Source organism: Meriones unguiculatus, chromosome 5 (genome assembly GCF_030254825.1).
Source record: "Meriones unguiculatus strain TT.TT164.6M chromosome 5, Bangor_MerUng_6.1, whole genome shotgun sequence".
NCBI lineage: Eukaryota > Metazoa > Chordata > Mammalia > Rodentia > Muridae > Meriones > Meriones unguiculatus.
The window spans coordinates 109,829,071-109,846,814 of record NC_083353.1 but is presented as its reverse complement, the minus strand read 5'-3'; the positions used below and the strand labels follow the sequence as shown (position 1 = coordinate 109,846,814).

Genomic DNA, 17,744 nt, shown 5'->3' with positions numbered 1-17,744 from the left:
TTCATAATTTTTGCTGATAAATTTCAAAATCTGAGCCACAAATACCAAATGGATTTCTTATGCCATTTCCCTATGTCTCTGAGCTCCTATTTATCCTTGAAAACCCCATCCTTCTTCACTCTTCCTGGGACAAACTTTGAACGGTTCTCCTTGCTCCCAGTCTTTTTGTGTACCTTCCTATGAAATAGTCCTCCCTAAGTGTATTCCCTTAAGTGTTTACACACCGCAAGGCCCTGGAGGACTTCTGCAGTGCAGCACAGTGAGCAGCCTGCACAGTCAGGCAACAAGCGTCTGCTCAGTTAAGCCAGCCGAAGGCTTTATTCTACCGATGACCCTTACCGTGGTGAATATCCATTCTGGCTTAATTAAGCATCGTGAACCAGCTCAGCTGGAGTGCTCTGCCAAGCGACCTGCTCTACCAGAGAGCAGGCAGCTGTTCCCCATACGGCCCAGAGAATCTTCTAACTCGGCCAAGAGTTGACTTTGCTTCAAGCACTTCACATTCTTATCACTGTAAGTAACGGTGATAGGCCCTCACCATTCAGAAGTGAGTTTCAGAGAAGATACGGTTCTATTGAGAGGCACTGGGCAGACACTAATGTACTTACTTTATGTGTGTTTATGACTGCAACAGTTCTATCCCCCATCATCTTCCTGTCTGACTACTTCTCCCACTGGCAACTAAGAGACAAATGATCACTAGGACGTGGTATAGCAAACAACTGTGATACTCACATGCCAGCCACGTGTTATGATAGTAACCCCGAGCTTACATGCACCTAAGTTATCTTAATTATTTCCAATAATATTCTGAAAAGCTATTATCATAAATGAGTATCAACAAAAGGAAATAAATCCTGTCTCATACTTAGAGTTTGTGACGCTTAAAGCTAAACATAAAACAATATTTCTAAAGGTCAAAAATTGTTTTCAAAACAAGAATCCCAGAAGCACAGACTTTTTCATGTCTTGAGTTGGATGCTTTGATCAAGTTTTTGATGAGGGCAGGATGGCTTTGCTGGAATAGTTTAACTAGACACCACCTGATGACCGGAAAGCTTCTAAGGTTTGGCACAGAGGCTACACAGCCAGCGATGGAAGGAGTGAATCAGAGGCTCTGCACTGTCATTCTGACCTTTATCTACTGTGGACACAGGGGAGACCAAGTGTTCCCAAAGCCCTTTATGCTGAAAACAATTAAGTCGTGTTTCAGGTCTGTTCTGAGATAAGATCTAGGGTTTGTGTATGCAATGATTCCAGCCGGCTCAGGGCCTAATTGCCTCCTTTCCCCTGGACCCTTCAGATTGTGGGGCAAATATAAGAATCCTTTTGGAATCTACTAACCTTGGTTTTAGAACATGATTATCTGAAATTATCTTGTGATTTCTGAACAAAAATCAGCAATACAGAAATAGAATGCAAAATGTACACCAACACTCTGGAGCCCTGCTGCCCACTCTCTGTATGCTGAGGCAGGAAAAGTGAAAGATGCTTCTCTCATAAAACACGGAGGAGAAGGTTTTGGAATAGAGCCTTTCTCTGCCAAGATTTAGGCTTTTATCATATATCAAATTTGGCTCTCTAAAACAAAATATAAAATATTGTACAACTACAAGCTACAGGCGCAGCATATGAACTGAAGCAGCCTCACTATGCGACGCTTATTTCCGTGTAACGCCAAGAGTCCTGCATTTGCATGGCTGAGGACAGAGCAGAAGTGACTTCATCTAGATTTCACTCCGCAGTAGCTGCAGATTACCTGGAATATGTGATTTTGCCCCACAGATGCTTTTTCACCCAAGCATGACTTACTATTCTGCCAAGTGAGCTTCTATATATATATAATAATCTCCCCACCAAACTCATGTAAGACCCACCCACGAGTCCCCTAACCTTCTACAGTGGAAGCGCAGCCCCCTAAGGCTGAGTGCCTGCCCAGGTGGTGTGGGGTGGTGACAGGAACCTGTTTTGGGAGCTATCAGGTGTTTCCTCCCAATGCATGGAAACCAAAGTTATGACACTCAGTACCCAAAAGTGAAATATTGCCATATTTGACTCTTCCAGAGTTTTCTGTAATTGACAGAATGCCAGCTTTTTACATAAATCGTCTCCTTTAGAGTTTTGATCCTTTCAGCATGAGCACAGTACAGACAGAATAAATGATGATTCTGGATTTAAGGTTAGAGTGACAAGTTTCATCACTCAAGTCATAGGAGATGTGCAGTCCTTAATCACTTACTAAAGCATATCAGCGCTCTGCACAAAGGGCCATAATAAAGAGGCCGGTCTCTTCATGGAATGGAAATGGTGGCTTAAAGACACAAACTGATATTCTCTGAACAAATAGAAAGTTTTAACTCTCACGGACCTTCTTCTGCTCTTATTAAGAAATACACTGCAGTCCTTAAAGGTCGCTGAGGGCAGCAATCACACCTACCACATAAAGGGAGGGTCTCGATCTGTACAGGTTCCTATTCTGACTGAATACCAAAAGTCAAGGTCTTTGTCTCCTGCTCCACATTATTTGTGATTGAGATGAGCTTCCCATGAGGACCTTGTATTAGTAGGCAGATCTAGAAGAGAAAAGCATGCTACTATTATTCTTGAAAATATCAAGTTTCTGTCTAAAAAGGATCCAAGGACTTCTAGCTAATTACTTTAAAGATGTGTGTTGACCTTAGATGGCTTCAGGAGCTCAACTACACCCCTAGAGTTTAAGTCTGTAAAATGGTGTGCATAACTGAAGCACAAAGCATGGATCTCAGAAGGACGCCTGGTTCATGGAAGGCAATCAAAACCGTATCTGAAGAGGGGGAAGGAGGATGGTGGGAGGGAGAGAAGAAAAGAAAAGAGGAATCAGATTCCATGGCCCAAACAAGATTACAAATTACAACTTGAGACAGCTGGAGAGATAGCTCAGTGGTTAAAAGCACTTGTTGCTCCTATAGAGGATACAGGTTCATTTTCCAAAACCCCTTATGGTGGTTCACAACCATCTGTAACTCCATTCCAGAGAATCCAATGCCCTTTTCTCACCGGTACAGGCACCCAGAAATGCACATGGTATACAGATATACATGCAGGCAAAATTCATACTCATTAAAATAAATGAAAAAAATAAAAAATAAATAAAATAAAAATACTAAAAAAATACTAAAAATTCTAAAAATAAAAAAAATACTATTTGAGAATATCAATACACCACTGAATATCCTAAAATGGAAAAAATAAGCCCAGCTGTCTGTGGGATGGTAATGAGGCTTTCATTTTCTTTGTAGTACATTTGCATAAGGTTTGCTTTTAACCTTTTTATCTGCTTTTATATAGATGGCCTGGGTGATTCTAAGGTGAGAGGTGACAAATCTCAGAATATGCTAAGCTGGAAGACTTTTATTCTGCTAAATATCTTGGAAACTAGAAGGCTGAAGAAGCCTAAATCCCATCGAGAGGCAGAAGCAAGTGGATCTCTGTGAATTTGAAGAGAGCATGGCTACAGAGTGAGTTCCAGGACAACCAGGGCTACACAGCAAAATCCGATTTCAAAAACCAAAGCAAACCAAAGCAAACCAAAACCCCAAACAGGAGCCCAAATCCACGAGGGGACCACACAGCTCAGTCTTGCTTGCTGCTTTGTGTTGGTCTCAGAGGCAGGATTGTCACTCTGACACCAAGTGAGGAATAGCTTCTGAAAGCTGGGCAAGGTCCACTGCAAACCAATCACTCCAAGCAGGGCATCTTCAAAGCTTTGTCTTACGTACACTGATGGTTAGAATGCTAGAAGTCACACACATACACACACCAAACCCCAATTATGAAATTGGCACAAATGATTTGGGAATTACTTTTAGTCTGCATGTCTATTTCTTATCCTGATTCATTCACTTTTCCAGGCTCATGCGGAATCACAGAACCCAATTAAAATATAGGATATAGCCTCTGTCTACAAGGGACTTGAAATTTGTTACTCATGTCTACACAGTAACTAAATGATTTATGGTAGTATAATGGCAGAGCAAAGGTTTCACAGATCACATTCTTAGTCGAGTGAGCAAAGCTCCTTCCAAATTATGCCCACCCGTTATTTGTAAATTTACTTTCTTACTGCTGCTATTTATTGTGGGTATATATACAGGTACAATTTAGCTGAAGCTCTGGGATAAATTAAAGTATGTACTTTAATAACCAACAAGAAAATACTTAAAATTATATTTTAAAACTACTTATTACTTATATACTGTTTTAGGTGAAGGATGCAGAAAAGATGTTAGAAAATTAAATCTCTGCTAAAAAGAATTGACAATTTAAGGAAAGTTGATTTTGTGAGAAAAACAAAGACAAAAAGTCAATGCAGATAGGTCTCACTCAGTCTTGAATCTCCTGACCTGAGTATTAGTAGGCAGTTATACAAGAGATGTCCAGCAGGGGACTGAGGTGTGGCTGCGTGGTACAGTCTTGTCCATCATGCCCAAGTAAGAGGAGGGGACGGAGGACAGAGAAGGGAGAGGAAGGGATCAAAAGGAGAGAGAGGGAAGGAAAGATTTTTCAGTATATAGATCCTTTTTTAGTTTCCTGATCAACACTGAATTCAGCTGCCTGTGCAGCTGTATGCTCCTTATGGGAGATACTTGAGCCAGAAAGTTCCAGATTTCAGTTTTTTTTTTTAATGTTGGAATATTTGCATAGATTTCACCTGTAATTCATTTCTAACCTGAAAACCCACAACCTGCACTTGATCTAACCCCTGTTGAGAAGCAATTGAAAACCCCAAATCCAAACCTTTGGGCTGTCACTTCAGCACTTAAAATATTTTGGATTTTTTACTATTTTTTTAAATTCATGTGTACTGGTGCTTTGCTGTATGTCCGTATACTACTTGCATGCCTGGTGCCCACAGAGGTCAGAAAAGGGGGTTGGAGTCCGTGGAGCTGAAGTTGTGGGCCACCGTGTGGGCGCTGTGGATTGAACCAGGTCCTCTAGAAGAGCAGCCAGTGCTCTTAACTGCTGAACTATTTTTCCAAATTCAGTATCCTCATTGGTAGAAAAGAGAAAACAGCATTTCCAACAAAAAGTTACAAGAATTTAATAGGATAGTCCCCACAAAGTCCAACACAGTGCCTGGCAGACAGGAAATGTCTGTTGAACAAATGAATGCATGTAACTTCACCTCCGATGTAATAACTGCCTTATCTGCTTTCTACATCTTATTTTTAGAATCCAGGCCCTGGAGGAGGAGGGGAGGTATTAAAGACAGGCCCATCCCAGGAGCTGGCAGCCTCGCCATCCTGCTGAAAACAGCACGCTTCCAGCACAGTGGGAGACCCTGTCTCAAAGGGCTAGGGAAGGAAGCAATAGAGGAGGACTTCTGACCTCTGACCTATTCCTCTGGTCTCTGCATGCACACAGAGGTGCACATCCTTGTTCATCCATGTGTATATGATACACCCCCCCAAACAAACAATAAATTAAAGCTCACTTAGGTCAAATTTCTTTTCAATAACTCCAGTGAAGCTCTGACTATAAAACCTTTACTACAATGAAGTAATCTATTTTGTGTTGATTAAAATTCAAACTTACCTATGAATTTTTTTCTTTAATAATTAAACGAAGAGAGTTTGGGATTTTCTGCTTTCTTATTTCGCTATTATAGATTCGTCTAGTTACCTTTTTTCTTCATCCGATGAGCCTAAACAATTCTGTGAGAAAACTCACGTGAAGCTCTTCCAGCCTTTGCTCTACTGCAACGGCAGACATGTCTGTGGGGCAGGCAAAGCCCAAGGCCCTCTAGAGGTCTGTACAGACCCCAATGAGAAAGTCATCAGGAAAAACACCCTGCATGAAGCCTGGCTCCCAGGCCAAAGGGGCATTAGCAGAGACTTAGAAAGCCAAAAGCAACAGTTACATAATATCTGAGCTTTAAGAAACATCTGAGAGGTACCCACACGGGACAAACTCATGATAAACCTTCTGTGGACCGTGGATGTCAGGGGCTGAGAAGCCTTGAGAAGTAAACTACGACCAAACGACTGTGTCAGAGGCAGCCAAGCATCAGATATTAAGGAAGACAAAATGGAGAAAAACAAATGCAGGAGAGTGAAGACATTGCCTTCAAATCTCTGTTTAACCGATTTGATTTTTGTATATAGGGGCCAATTAGAAACAGCCACACAGGCATCCGAAGACTGCTCTCGTTCGTACCCATGCGTAACAGCAGAGGGAGCAGTGCAGGGGTGGGGAACAGCACCCGGGAGCAGGGTGACCATGCGGGCTCTCACCTCCCCCAAGCCTCAACTTCCTCATCTGTAAGAGCAGAGCAGGCTCATCAATAGAAGTGTAAGATCCACAGGTACCGGCCATACCTCACATTTTAAATTAGAAATAACAAAGAAGGTAAAAGTAAATCTAATCATATACTTTATTTAGCCCAATTATCCAAAATTGTATCACTTCAACATTAACCAATATAAAATTATAAGGTTTCTAAAGTATCTATCTATCTATCTATCTATCTATCTATCTATCTATCTATCTATCTATTTTGCTAAGGCTCTGAAACACGCTGTGTGCTTTAAGCACACAGTCCTGTCCCTTCAGACAAGCCACACTCTAGGTCAACAGTCCCACGGGACCATTGACTATCATCCCAAGCAAACTTAGAGTGAGGCTTGCTATGAGCTCACTACCTCCACACAGCAGTTTTTGTCAGACAGGCCCTGGGAAGCTTAGGGAAGCTATTTTATAAATCAACACATTAAAGAAATGTAAATTTTTGGTATAATCTATGATGCAATGAAATATATAAGAATTCAAAATATTTATAGTGACTAGATCAATTACTTGTCCAAAATAAGGACAACTAACATAAATAAGATTATGTTAGATCACTAGTATCATTTATTCTACATTAATATTTAAATATTTTTATTACACACACACACACACGTACCATTTATTGCCTGGTGCCTGTGGAAGGCAGAAGAGGGTGTTGGGTCCCCTGAAACTGTAGTTATAGACACTTGTGAGCTACCATGTGCTTGCTGGGAATCAAACCCTGGACCCCTGGTAGAGTGGCCCAGTGCTCTTAACTGCTGAGGAATCTCCCCAGCTCCTCTTCTTCATTAATCTTTGTGGCTTCTTTATTAGCATTTGAATATGTTAATTTGACACAGAACACAGTATTTTTTGGATGCACAAGCCAGACATGCACTTCAGTGTCTTCCTTCTCAGGTGCTGTCCACCTTGTTTTTCAGACAGTCTCTCTGGCTTGGAGCTCACCAAGTAAGCTGGGCTGGCTGGCCAGTGAGCCCCAGGATCCCTCCTGTCCCTGCTTCCTAGGATTATAAGCACACATACCATGACACCCAGCTTTTTCACATGGGTTCTGGGGAATCAAACTCAGGTGATAATATCTGCACAAGTACTTTAATGAGTTAGCTCCTTAGCCTGAATATAATCTCCTTTAAATATTCTAACATAACTATAAGCATCAGCAAAGAAACAGCAATAAACCATTTTTGAAAGTATTGCAAAATCCTTCTTTTCATGGAACCTACCATTGGTATGTCATGTTACAGTTTTAATAGCTCTAACTTTTCTCATAAAAAATTAAGGAATGGGCATTTATCATGACAACCTAATTATGTACAATTAAATATAGCATCATATTTAATGTATTAAATGTTACATTTAGTTTTAAACTATTCATTGGGATTATCGTCAAATATTACTTGTATTACATTACTAAAATTCTGAATCATACACAGTAGGCAAATTCTGTGAGTGTTGGGAGGCATGTTGAGAGGCTGTGTGTGTGCATGCGTGCACAGGTGCACCCCCAGTGCAGCAACGTATACAGGCCAGAGGCTGCAGCAGTCAGCGTGCCTTCCTCTACCACTTTTCCACCTCTTTTTTTTTTTTTTTTTAAAGACAGGGTGTCTCACAGAACCTCAAGCAAACCATTTAGGCTAGACTAAATGGTCTGCCTGTCTCTGTCCCCATCGCTGATGGACAGACACAGACCACCACATTGGATTAGATTTGGGTGCTAGCGATCAGGACTCAGGTCCCCATGCTTGCAGAGAAAGCACTTTAAACACAAAGCCATTTCCCAACCTTTTTTGTATGTGTGTGGTATGCAATATGTGTGTGTGTCCAACTTGTGGAAGCTGGCACTCTCCTACCTTTATGTGGACTCCAGGAATCACACCTCGGCTCTCAGGCTTGGCAGCAAGGCCTTATCTGCTGAAGCGTTCTGTCAGCTACCTTAGTTTTCAGGACAGGGTCTCCCGCTGATCCTGGATCTCTCTCTTTTAGCTAGACTGGCAGGCCGCAAGCTCTGGGGACCCAGCTCACTTTGTCTTCCCACACCGCCATCCCTGGTGTGTGTATGTGTGTGTGTGTGTGTGTGTGTGTGTGTGTGCGTGCACACACGCTCATGCGTGCTAGTACTGAACTCAGGTCCTCATGTTGCAAGTACTTTACCTATTGAGCCATCTTCCTAGTAACAGCTTCCTATATCTTAAATTCAAAGAGAAGAAGCCATTACTAGATTGCGAAGTCTCTTTGGCAGTCACCCACAGAGCCTAAGAGCACGCACATACTTACCTTTCAAGCAGTGTGCTCCTACAGTGAAGGAGCTTGAAGCTCACAGCTTCATTAGTCTTTCTCTAGTTCAACACAGGTGTCAGATAAGACACAAGCGTGAAATGAGGACAGAACACTATACAGGCAACTGCTACTTCATCTCAAGTCCATCAAGGACCATTTTGTTACCTACTGCAATCTCACCAGTACAAATAGTTACAACTCAGAAAGGCCAAAATTCTTTAGATTTTGACTTTTCAATGATTAAATATTCAAAAGACTGTCTTTCTCTCAATCTCTTTTCACTATTCTTGGTCAGAGGTGATACACAAGGGAAAACTGCCACCAAACAAATCATTAATTCTGGGATGCTATGTATGTGTCCCTCTACTGTCTCCTGACCAAGTACCCACATCCCCCATTCCTACTTAAGATTAGGGTCAATGACTGGTTCATTCTACAGGCAAAAGAGCTGCTCAAGACAGGGATTAGGAAAACTCTCGCTTGAACTTTTCTAAGAAAAAAGCTGCTTCCAAGCTAACAAATGCTAACCCCCTAGTCACTAACACTAAATGCAGAATATAAGGAGGACACCGTGACTCTCGGCATTGGCCAGATGTCAGAAATAGACGACCACTGTATTAAGAGACTCACATGCGGCATTTCTGTAGAGAAGGAAAGGGTCCTGGAGCTGGAGGTCCAGGTCTTTAGTAATGGGTTCTGTTCTGTTTTCCATGCTGAGCCTATTCATAATGGTGAATCCGTGTTTTGGAGAGGCAGACCTGGAAATCACGGAGCAGGGGGAAAGACAAATTGCTAAGCATGCCAAACCTGCAGGGTAGCCAAATTCCGACATCGTCTACCACCTTTGCTGTGTGCATTCAGTTTCCCAGGCTGCACACACAGGAAGCAACATTCTTTATTCCTGGGATCCTACACCATATATATACACACACACCTATATATCTATGTACCACAGACTGCCCTTAGGGTCATCATTTTTAACATATGCGACTGTATATCTTGCATGTGTAACTTATCTTCCTACCTGTGCTGTACATTCCTTTAAGACAAAGATGATAACTGCTTAAAAAAAAAACAAAAACAAAACAAAAAACTTCTACTGACAGATACTTTCAAGGGGTTTCAGAGCTAAATGAGTGTACATCATTACAAAAAGATAGTTTTTATTGAAAGTATAAATGTTAGTTTGAAACTGAGAACCTCAGGAAAATGAGGCAACTGTCAACAAACCTGGGAGACAGGTTCTCTTTGATAAAAAGCAAATGGCTGTCTGGACCAGCTACTATAAAACTTTTCTCAGTAAAACTGTGACCTTTAGATAACCTTATTTTTCAACTCATTCAATAAATCTTGAATACCTCCTCAGTAAGGTACCAAGGACCCACGTTATACATCATGTGTGCCTTTGCCTGTGCTGGGGTGACAGCCATATCATAATTCAACCAAGAACCCTCTGGTGACAAATAAGCACAATGTCCACATTTAACAGAGGCAAGCAGCACTCATCCATTCAAGTTAAGGAGGCTGCTAGGGTTATCACCAACAATCTGGGAGAGAATGAGTTTTATTTATTTTAACCACTTTATACCGATAAAGTACAACATTGCTACTTTGCCACGTACAGGGTTTTATTTTTAACCCCCCCCCAACCTTCTAATTGATGAAAGGCAATCTTTGATGCACTTTTATTCTACAAAGAGGTAAAGCACTGGTAGGTACAGCCTCAATTCCAAAACCAGAAATTTCTATTTAAACTTAAGAATAGATAAAAATGAACTCCCAAGCCTGACAGGGGGCCATGCACATAAAATTCCAGAAATTTCAGTGAAATTCGGAAATCCCACTGACTGTGTCTGCATGAACGCTATCACAAGCAGATATGATTTTTAAGTAGGATGAGCCATCTCCATGCATTTCAATAGCAAAAGGTCTCATGGCATAAATGGCATGGAACCATACCACAGTTTATCCAACAGGCCCAGAATCAAAGATGCCAGGTGCACTAAAAACACTCCTGGAAGAGAAGTGAAGGTGGAGCGCAGCCAGCATCATGTCCTTAACTCAAACTGCTGTCATCCTCGCAGCGAGGTAACGGCCTCTCCAGACCAGGCATGAGCACACACGCGGGATGGGCAGGCACCCGCGTGGGAAGGGGTGAAAGGAGTAGGTTCCATCATAAAAAGAGATAGTTTTGGGAAGGGAGGGTTTATTTTTCTCAGCCTAATGGTGTAACTTATCATTCCATTAGCAATATGGAGCATACTAAGACGTGTTTGATTTGTGTGATGGGTTGTGTTCAAGTGGCAGAAGAGTTGCCTACCATGCACGAAGCCCTGGTTCCATCTCCAGTATTACATAAAATTGGCACATGGCTGTAGTTCCAGCACTTGGGAGGATCAGAAGTTCAAAGCTATCCTTGGTTACACGGTTAGTTTGAGGCCCACCTGGTCTACATGAGACACTACCTCAAAAATAAAAGACTTGAAAATGCAAAGACATACTTGGTTTGGGCACAAAGGAGAAAATAATTGTATAATTCAGCAGAAAAGTCCTTAAAATCATCACCAATATATATTAATGACTCTCTCCCTTCAAAATAACCCTCCTCAAAATGAAAGAGAATACAGACTGAATGCTTTAGTTTTTCTCTTTACACTTTACATTCCTAACAGTATTCATGCCGAACAAATCTACTTGGTGCTTATGGAATGTTCTGGAATATAACATGGACTAAAATGCCAATAATTCTTGGGCATTCATGACCTGAAACAACTGACTTGCCCAGCCTGCAGCCTGGCTAGCCATTCCTTCTTGTCCACTTGCTCTCCCTGGACGACAGGGCAGCTGCCACCCTCTCCCACCGTTCCTATACTATGCCTCCAAATGGCCTCTTAAGGCTGTCCTAGTTCTGCTTTTTATGTTCCCAACTTATACCCATTTCCCTTTTGACAGTCCTCTTAGACAATGTCAACCTCTCCAACAATTGCCCTATGCCAAGCGGTTGGATTCCTGAATTTGAATGAACTGAGACCACTGTTGTGCTACTTCAAAACCCTGAAGACCAAAAGCTGGGGGTATAGCTCAGTGATAAGAGTGTGTAAGCTTGAGGCCCTCACATCCCCTGCTCTGCAAAATACACAGAGATGAAGTAGAAACGTAGACCCTGATCTGTGACACCCAACCCCTTCTCTCCCTGGCTGTTCGAATTCTACCAACAATTCTGTCATTCAGTTCAAATGCTGCCATTTACTTAGAGGCTCCATTTCTCAATGTCACCATACCCTCTGTTCACACAGACTTTCATCTCAGCTACAGCTATTCTGGTCCCAACTCTAGCATCCCCTACCTACTTCAAGGCAATCATCCTCTTAACATCGTGCCTAACTCCAGTTTCTTTTAGAACAAGTGCCTCCTTGTGATGCTAACACATTGACTCTCCATGCATTTTCACAGCTTATTAAGAATCCTGGTGTCCATAAGCCTTCAGCTACTCCCTACTGCTAGAAAAATAAACTTCAGAACCCTTAGTCCGCCATTCTGTCTAATAGCATCACTTATGCTAATATGAACCTTCCTTTTTATTGCAATTTATTGAATTTGTGTCCTGGCTGTGACCCCCTCCCTCATCTCCTTCCAATCCCACCCTCTTTCCCCCTCTTCTCCCCCTATGCCCCTCCCTTAGTCTACTGATAGGGGAGGTGCTCCTCCCCTTCTATTTGACCCTAACCTATCAGGTCTCATCAGGATTGGCTGCATTGTCTTCCTCGGTGGCCTGGCAAGTCTGCATGCCCCCCCCATCCCCAGGGGAAGGTGATCAGAGAGCCTGCCACTAAGTTCATGCCAGAGAAAGTCCCTGCTCCCCTTACTAGGGACCCACTTGGAGACTGAGTCTATGGACTACATCTGAGATGGAGTTTTAGGTCCTCTCCATGCATTGTCTTCCGCTGGGGTATCATTCTCTTCAGGGCCCCCAGGGCTCAGTTTTTATGGCTCTGTAGGTCTCCTTTTGGAGTTCCTGTAATAGGAACCTTCTATATCAGAATAAATCTCTTACTGTCCCTTTATACAAGAAGCTCTGTGTCTCTACTTTTGCCTTTCTTCCTGTTGAGACTTCCTGTCACGAAGCCCAACGTAAGGCCAGTCATTGCACAATGCCTTCCACAGCCACAGCAGCCCAGTGCGGCTTATACAGCAACCAGTTGTTGGGACGGTGTATCCCGTATTGTGTTTATCTTAAACTTGAATATATGTAAATATACATTTATTTCTTCAGTGAAACCGTTGCATTGGTTAGGGTTTATTTTCGTGCCCTGCTTATTTATGTTTAGTTTTGTATTCAATCTATGTGCTCCCACTAGGTGACAGAGTTCAGGTAAGTTATTTATGTGGCAATTTGAATGGATAAAATGTAGTCATTAAGACAATCTACATACTGTGTGTCTGCACGCATGTGGGGTGTTAATGATATCTGATAAAAAAAGAAATGATTAAAAGCACGAGCTTGTTAATTAAATTAATTCTGAAACAGCATTAACTAGACAGTGGAAGACTGAGAGACAGACTCAGTTCTGGGGCGTGCTTTTTTAGGCAGTTAAAGGTGAGGGAAGGTGAGCCACAAAGCCCTTTCCAACCGCCGACTAATTTAGCTTTCCTAACAGTGCACCTCTAATCTCTTGGCAGTGCAGCGTGTTAGCGAAGCGTGTGCAAGTCGCTGGCATCAGACGATGACTAGGTACTGCTAAACCAAGTATTACGGTTTAGGTTGGAATTACAGCCTGAAATTAGTACCATCTCAGTGTGCCAGGTGACATTGTGTGTTATTTTATTCCCCCTTGCCAACCAGTCAGTTCAGATGGATTTGGTTGTTGTACTTCTTTGAAAGAAAACTGCCTTTCAAGAAGTGACAAAATTAAGCTAAAATATTTCAAAAAGTATTCTTTTTTTAAAAATGGATACTCTTACCTTGTATAAACAAATAAGGTTCCTTCCACTCCAGTCTTCTCCTAGAAACAAAGCAGACACATCCCATCTGTACGTTCTCTTTATTCTAAGGCAGAGAGTGTGAACTCACAGAGCACCAGGGAGCCACACCCTGGCAATACAGAACAAGAGGGGCCCCCAGGAAGGGGAAGGCATGGGTTGACGCGACCAGGGCCTGTGGGGACTACTTGGTCACTATTGTCTTTCCCAAGCACCGTGAGTGGCTCGCCTGCAACAGAGAAAGTGTGCTCTAGACTTAACCAGAAGGAAGAGATGGCAAGTGTGCGCCCTCTCCTCCAGCCACCTACGTGCGAGCCCAGCAAGCTGTTACAGTAAGCTGTGATCTGTGCCGCATTCCCTCCACTTTATCTTGTGTTCATTGCCGTGTCCTGTCACGAGGAGCACAGATGATGTCAATAACTATACTCTGATTGTGAGACGGACGAGGCTACGCTAGAGTCTTCAAGTGAACAAACACCTTCTTGGCATGAAATACTGCAGTCACTTTGGCCAAAGACTTGAAATAACATTACACAGAAATACTACCAAGTTAGGACTCAAGAGCTGCCAGGGGAAATCTGGGGGAGGTGGTGAAGTTATAAAGAAAGTTTGAGCTCTTTGGCTTTCCTTCCATTTCTCCAAGACAACAGGAACTCTGGCTACTTGGGCTCCTGTTCATCAGCACAGCACAATGCAGTTCTTTTGCTTAACCAGTGATGGGATTATTGTAATTCGGAATTTAACGTGTGCTTTTGGCATTTACATAATTTAATTTAAGCATTCTATTATCCTATTTAAGGCCTCAATGTTTTATAACATTCACTACCCAAATCATTTAAAACTAAGTACTCTATAATTCTGATGCAAGATACACTCTTTAAAAATTGCATGTAACACTGGAATAACAATTTTTTAAAGGCACAGAACTGAAAGTATGATCTTTTCAAGCAATGTACTTGAGTACCGCTGTTTTCTCGGTGACTTGGTGCCGGGAGTTTTGAAGAGTGGTCACCAGAAGAGAAGCAGCTACATTACCCGGAGCCCGTTAGAAACACACTCTTAGGCCTCTGAGCAAACCCATTCAGAGCTGAACTGGCATAGCTAGCAAGTGTTTAGGCAATATACAATACCTTTAAGAGGAAATTGAAAGAGCCAAGTTTTTTGGTACTATGAGTTACACTGATGGGAAACCGAAGCAGAGACAGGTATAGAGAGCTATGTGCATGCACTGTTAGGCTCCTACAAGATCAAAGCAGCTTCCCAGTGTCTGACCTGGGCCTCCTCACTTTGGAATGCAAATCAAACCTTCCATATTATCTGCGCGCATAAGCTGAATGCTTCCAATTGATTGCTTTTCTTCCCTTGCAACAAAGATTCTCTTTACTTAAAAAGCAAAAAAAAAGTTAACGACTTTAGTTTAGAATAATCCAAAATCAGAAGTTTAACTATAACTCAAAAACAATTCTCAAACTTGAGTGTTGTTTGAAGTTGCTCGTGGGAAGGAATTACATGGGTATTCATGGGAAGGCACAGTAATCACAATATGAGCCTGGAGTGAAGTTCCTGCCAGATCACATTGGGATAATTCATTTACTGTTCTGTCTCATCTTCTACATTAAAAAGATAACTGGCTTACACAACTCAAATCTTTTAATAATTAAGAAAATGCATTTTAAGAGCCCATACTTGGCTAAAAAGAGCTCTGGAAATGTATTGTATTGCTGTTAGAGCCATGTTGGCTCAAACTGATTTTCAAAGGTGGCCAGGTGTCTTCCTTCCTTCCTTCCTTCCTTCCTTCCTTCCTTCCTTTCTTTCTTTCTTTCTTTCTTTCTTTCTTTCTTTCTTTCTTTCTTTCTTTCTTTCTTTCTTTCTGTACAAACCAGTGAATTTAGGACATGGCAATAGTTAAAACAGGCTTTTATTAGCTCTCCTCAGATCCTCTAGATAAGGCAGACTTAAAGTTATAAGTTCACAGTTCTGAAGTATTTTAGTGTAAACTCTGAAAGTAAAGGTGGAAACACACACACACATGTTCATTACTAAAAACAATGAAGAGTATAAATAATGCTGTTTCATAAACTGTTAGAAGTAAATACACTGACATCTGAAACAATTGAAAGCAATCTCAATTTTTCTGAACATTCTAAATTAAAATAACCAAAAGTGGGTCCACCTTATTTTTCTGAAGCTGTCCCTGTCCATTGCACACATAGCAGCAAAGCCACCTTTGCAGCTTCTGGCACTTCACAGCCGTCTAGGGCTCATCCAGAGCTCTGATCTGATGAATTGCACCTCTGAACTCAGCTACTGTGATGCACAGGAAACTCAGAACTGTTAACTGGAAATAAGGGACACTTGTGGTTCTAAGACATGCCTTCAGCTTTGCTTTGCTCATGTTCTGGACTTCCTATGTAGATAGATGCCTGCTCACTGCAGGGCATTTGGCAACACCTCTGCTTCTGCTCTGCAGATCCTGCCAGCACCCTCATCCTCTAAGTTTCCTGACACTGTCAAATGTCACCAGAGCTGGGGGTGGGGAGAATCAAATCCTCTGAGAACAAATGGTCTGACTACCTATAGATATTCATTGACCAACAGGGTATTTCTGGGGAGGAGTCTTTCTTGGCAAAAAGGAGTAAAGTTAGTTCTAAAATTCCTATTCTAGTTAGGGCAAAACTCTTAATACTTTGTGCTTTTATGTGTGTGTTCTGGGGACTAAACAAGGGCTGTACACACGCTAAGTACATGATCTACATGCTAAGCACATGCAGTCCCTTGATCCTCATGCTCTGTGCACCCTTCATTTCTCCTCTGAATACCAGATGTAGATGTCCAACAAAACACAGACTCCCCTGCTTAGACCCCACTGACCTTCTTGCAAATACTTTCTCTTTCATTCCTAAGAATATCTTTATACTTATTAGGTTCACATTTGAAAGGCTTCCACCCAGAGATCTGACTGACACAGCACAGGAAAACGGCAGTGACAACTTGATTTCCCCCAGTGACTGCTCTGTTGTTCAACAGGGCCTCTCTCCTTTGCCAGGCAACCACAGCCTAGAAGATTAGTACTTTGAAAGAACGACCTTTTACTGAATGAATTATGCCCTATGTGAAGAAAACAAATCCAGGAAGCAGGAAAACAAGAGTCCTGTAGATAATGCGTCATGACACACTTTGGATGCAGTGTTTGTGACTGGCCTTCACTGGCTATCTGGCCTTGCCTCTGTAGGGATTTCTACAAGGTCTCTGCCACACAGGGCTAGGAAGAGGCTCTAGGAAACCTGCTACTCAGGCAGGGAATGCTCCACTGGACATTTCAACAGCTTCTGATGTATAGCATGAGCCTCCTGCTCAGTCAATTTACACCACTAACCCTTATTGGGTCCTACACCATCTACACCTCCATGTAACTACAACCTGTGGGGCACAATCCCTTTGGCAGGCCTCTATTTCCCAAAATATTTACATTACAATCCTAACAGCAGCACAATTACAGTTATGAAGTAGTGAGGAAAATAACATGAGGAACTGTATTTAAAAAAGGTCCTGGCCTTCTCTCAGGAAGGTTGAGAACCACTGCCTTAGAGAGAAGCACCTACGTGTGGAGTATCTTCACACAGATGCATGTTTTAGTGAAGGAACTCCCTTTACATAAACACCCATACGGTCATTTCCTCTGGTGACCAGAAAAAAACAGCCCCAGTTAACAGAGCCAGAAGCAGTCAGAACCCTGAACATTTTCCCTTCCGGTCTGGCTACTAGAAGAGACAAGAATCCTTTGCCTCGCCTCGGTTAATAACTTAGAACAAAACTATTGCAATTGATTCCCGACCATTTTTCAAGGGTGCTGGGGATGGAGCCCCAAGCTCCGTCTCCACTCCTTTCTTCATCCTTTTTGTGTTCTTGGTTTTCATGTCGTTCTTAGTGAGGCTTACCTAATAATAAATCTGCTTAATAATTAAAGTTTTCCTTGCATAAATTTTGATGTTTGTTTCAGAGTTGGTGAACACACCAAATTAAAAAAAATCATTTGAAATCCTTGCAAACTGTTCTTCATATCCCATTGAACCGTATTAAGACCGATGGTTATATACAGATGAATAAATATTTGGACAAAAGTTACAAATGAGGGAGAAATGACACCTTTATATTCAAAG

At 42.0% G+C, this 17,744-nt stretch overlaps 1 protein-coding gene across 5 annotated transcripts in view; it reads right to left on the bottom strand.

The window, feature by feature from the left end:
* Dcp1b (decapping mRNA 1B) overlaps positions 1 to 17,744 on the bottom strand; it is a 38,656-nt gene that overhangs the window by 19,981 nt on the left and 931 nt on the right. For 3 of the 5 annotated variants that reach the window (XM_060384025.1, XM_021650569.2, XM_021650568.2), the window contains exons 2-3: positions 13,567 to 13,607; positions 9,235 to 9,362 (exon numbers count right to left, since the gene is read on the bottom strand). In XM_060384025.1, coding sequence (XP_060240008.1) covers positions 9,235 to 9,362; positions 13,567 to 13,607 — 169 coding nt within the window. The remainder of the gene's footprint in view (positions 1 to 9,234; positions 9,363 to 13,566; positions 13,608 to 17,744) is intronic. The other 2 variants (XM_060384024.1, XM_021650570.2) reach the window with 2 other exon arrangements.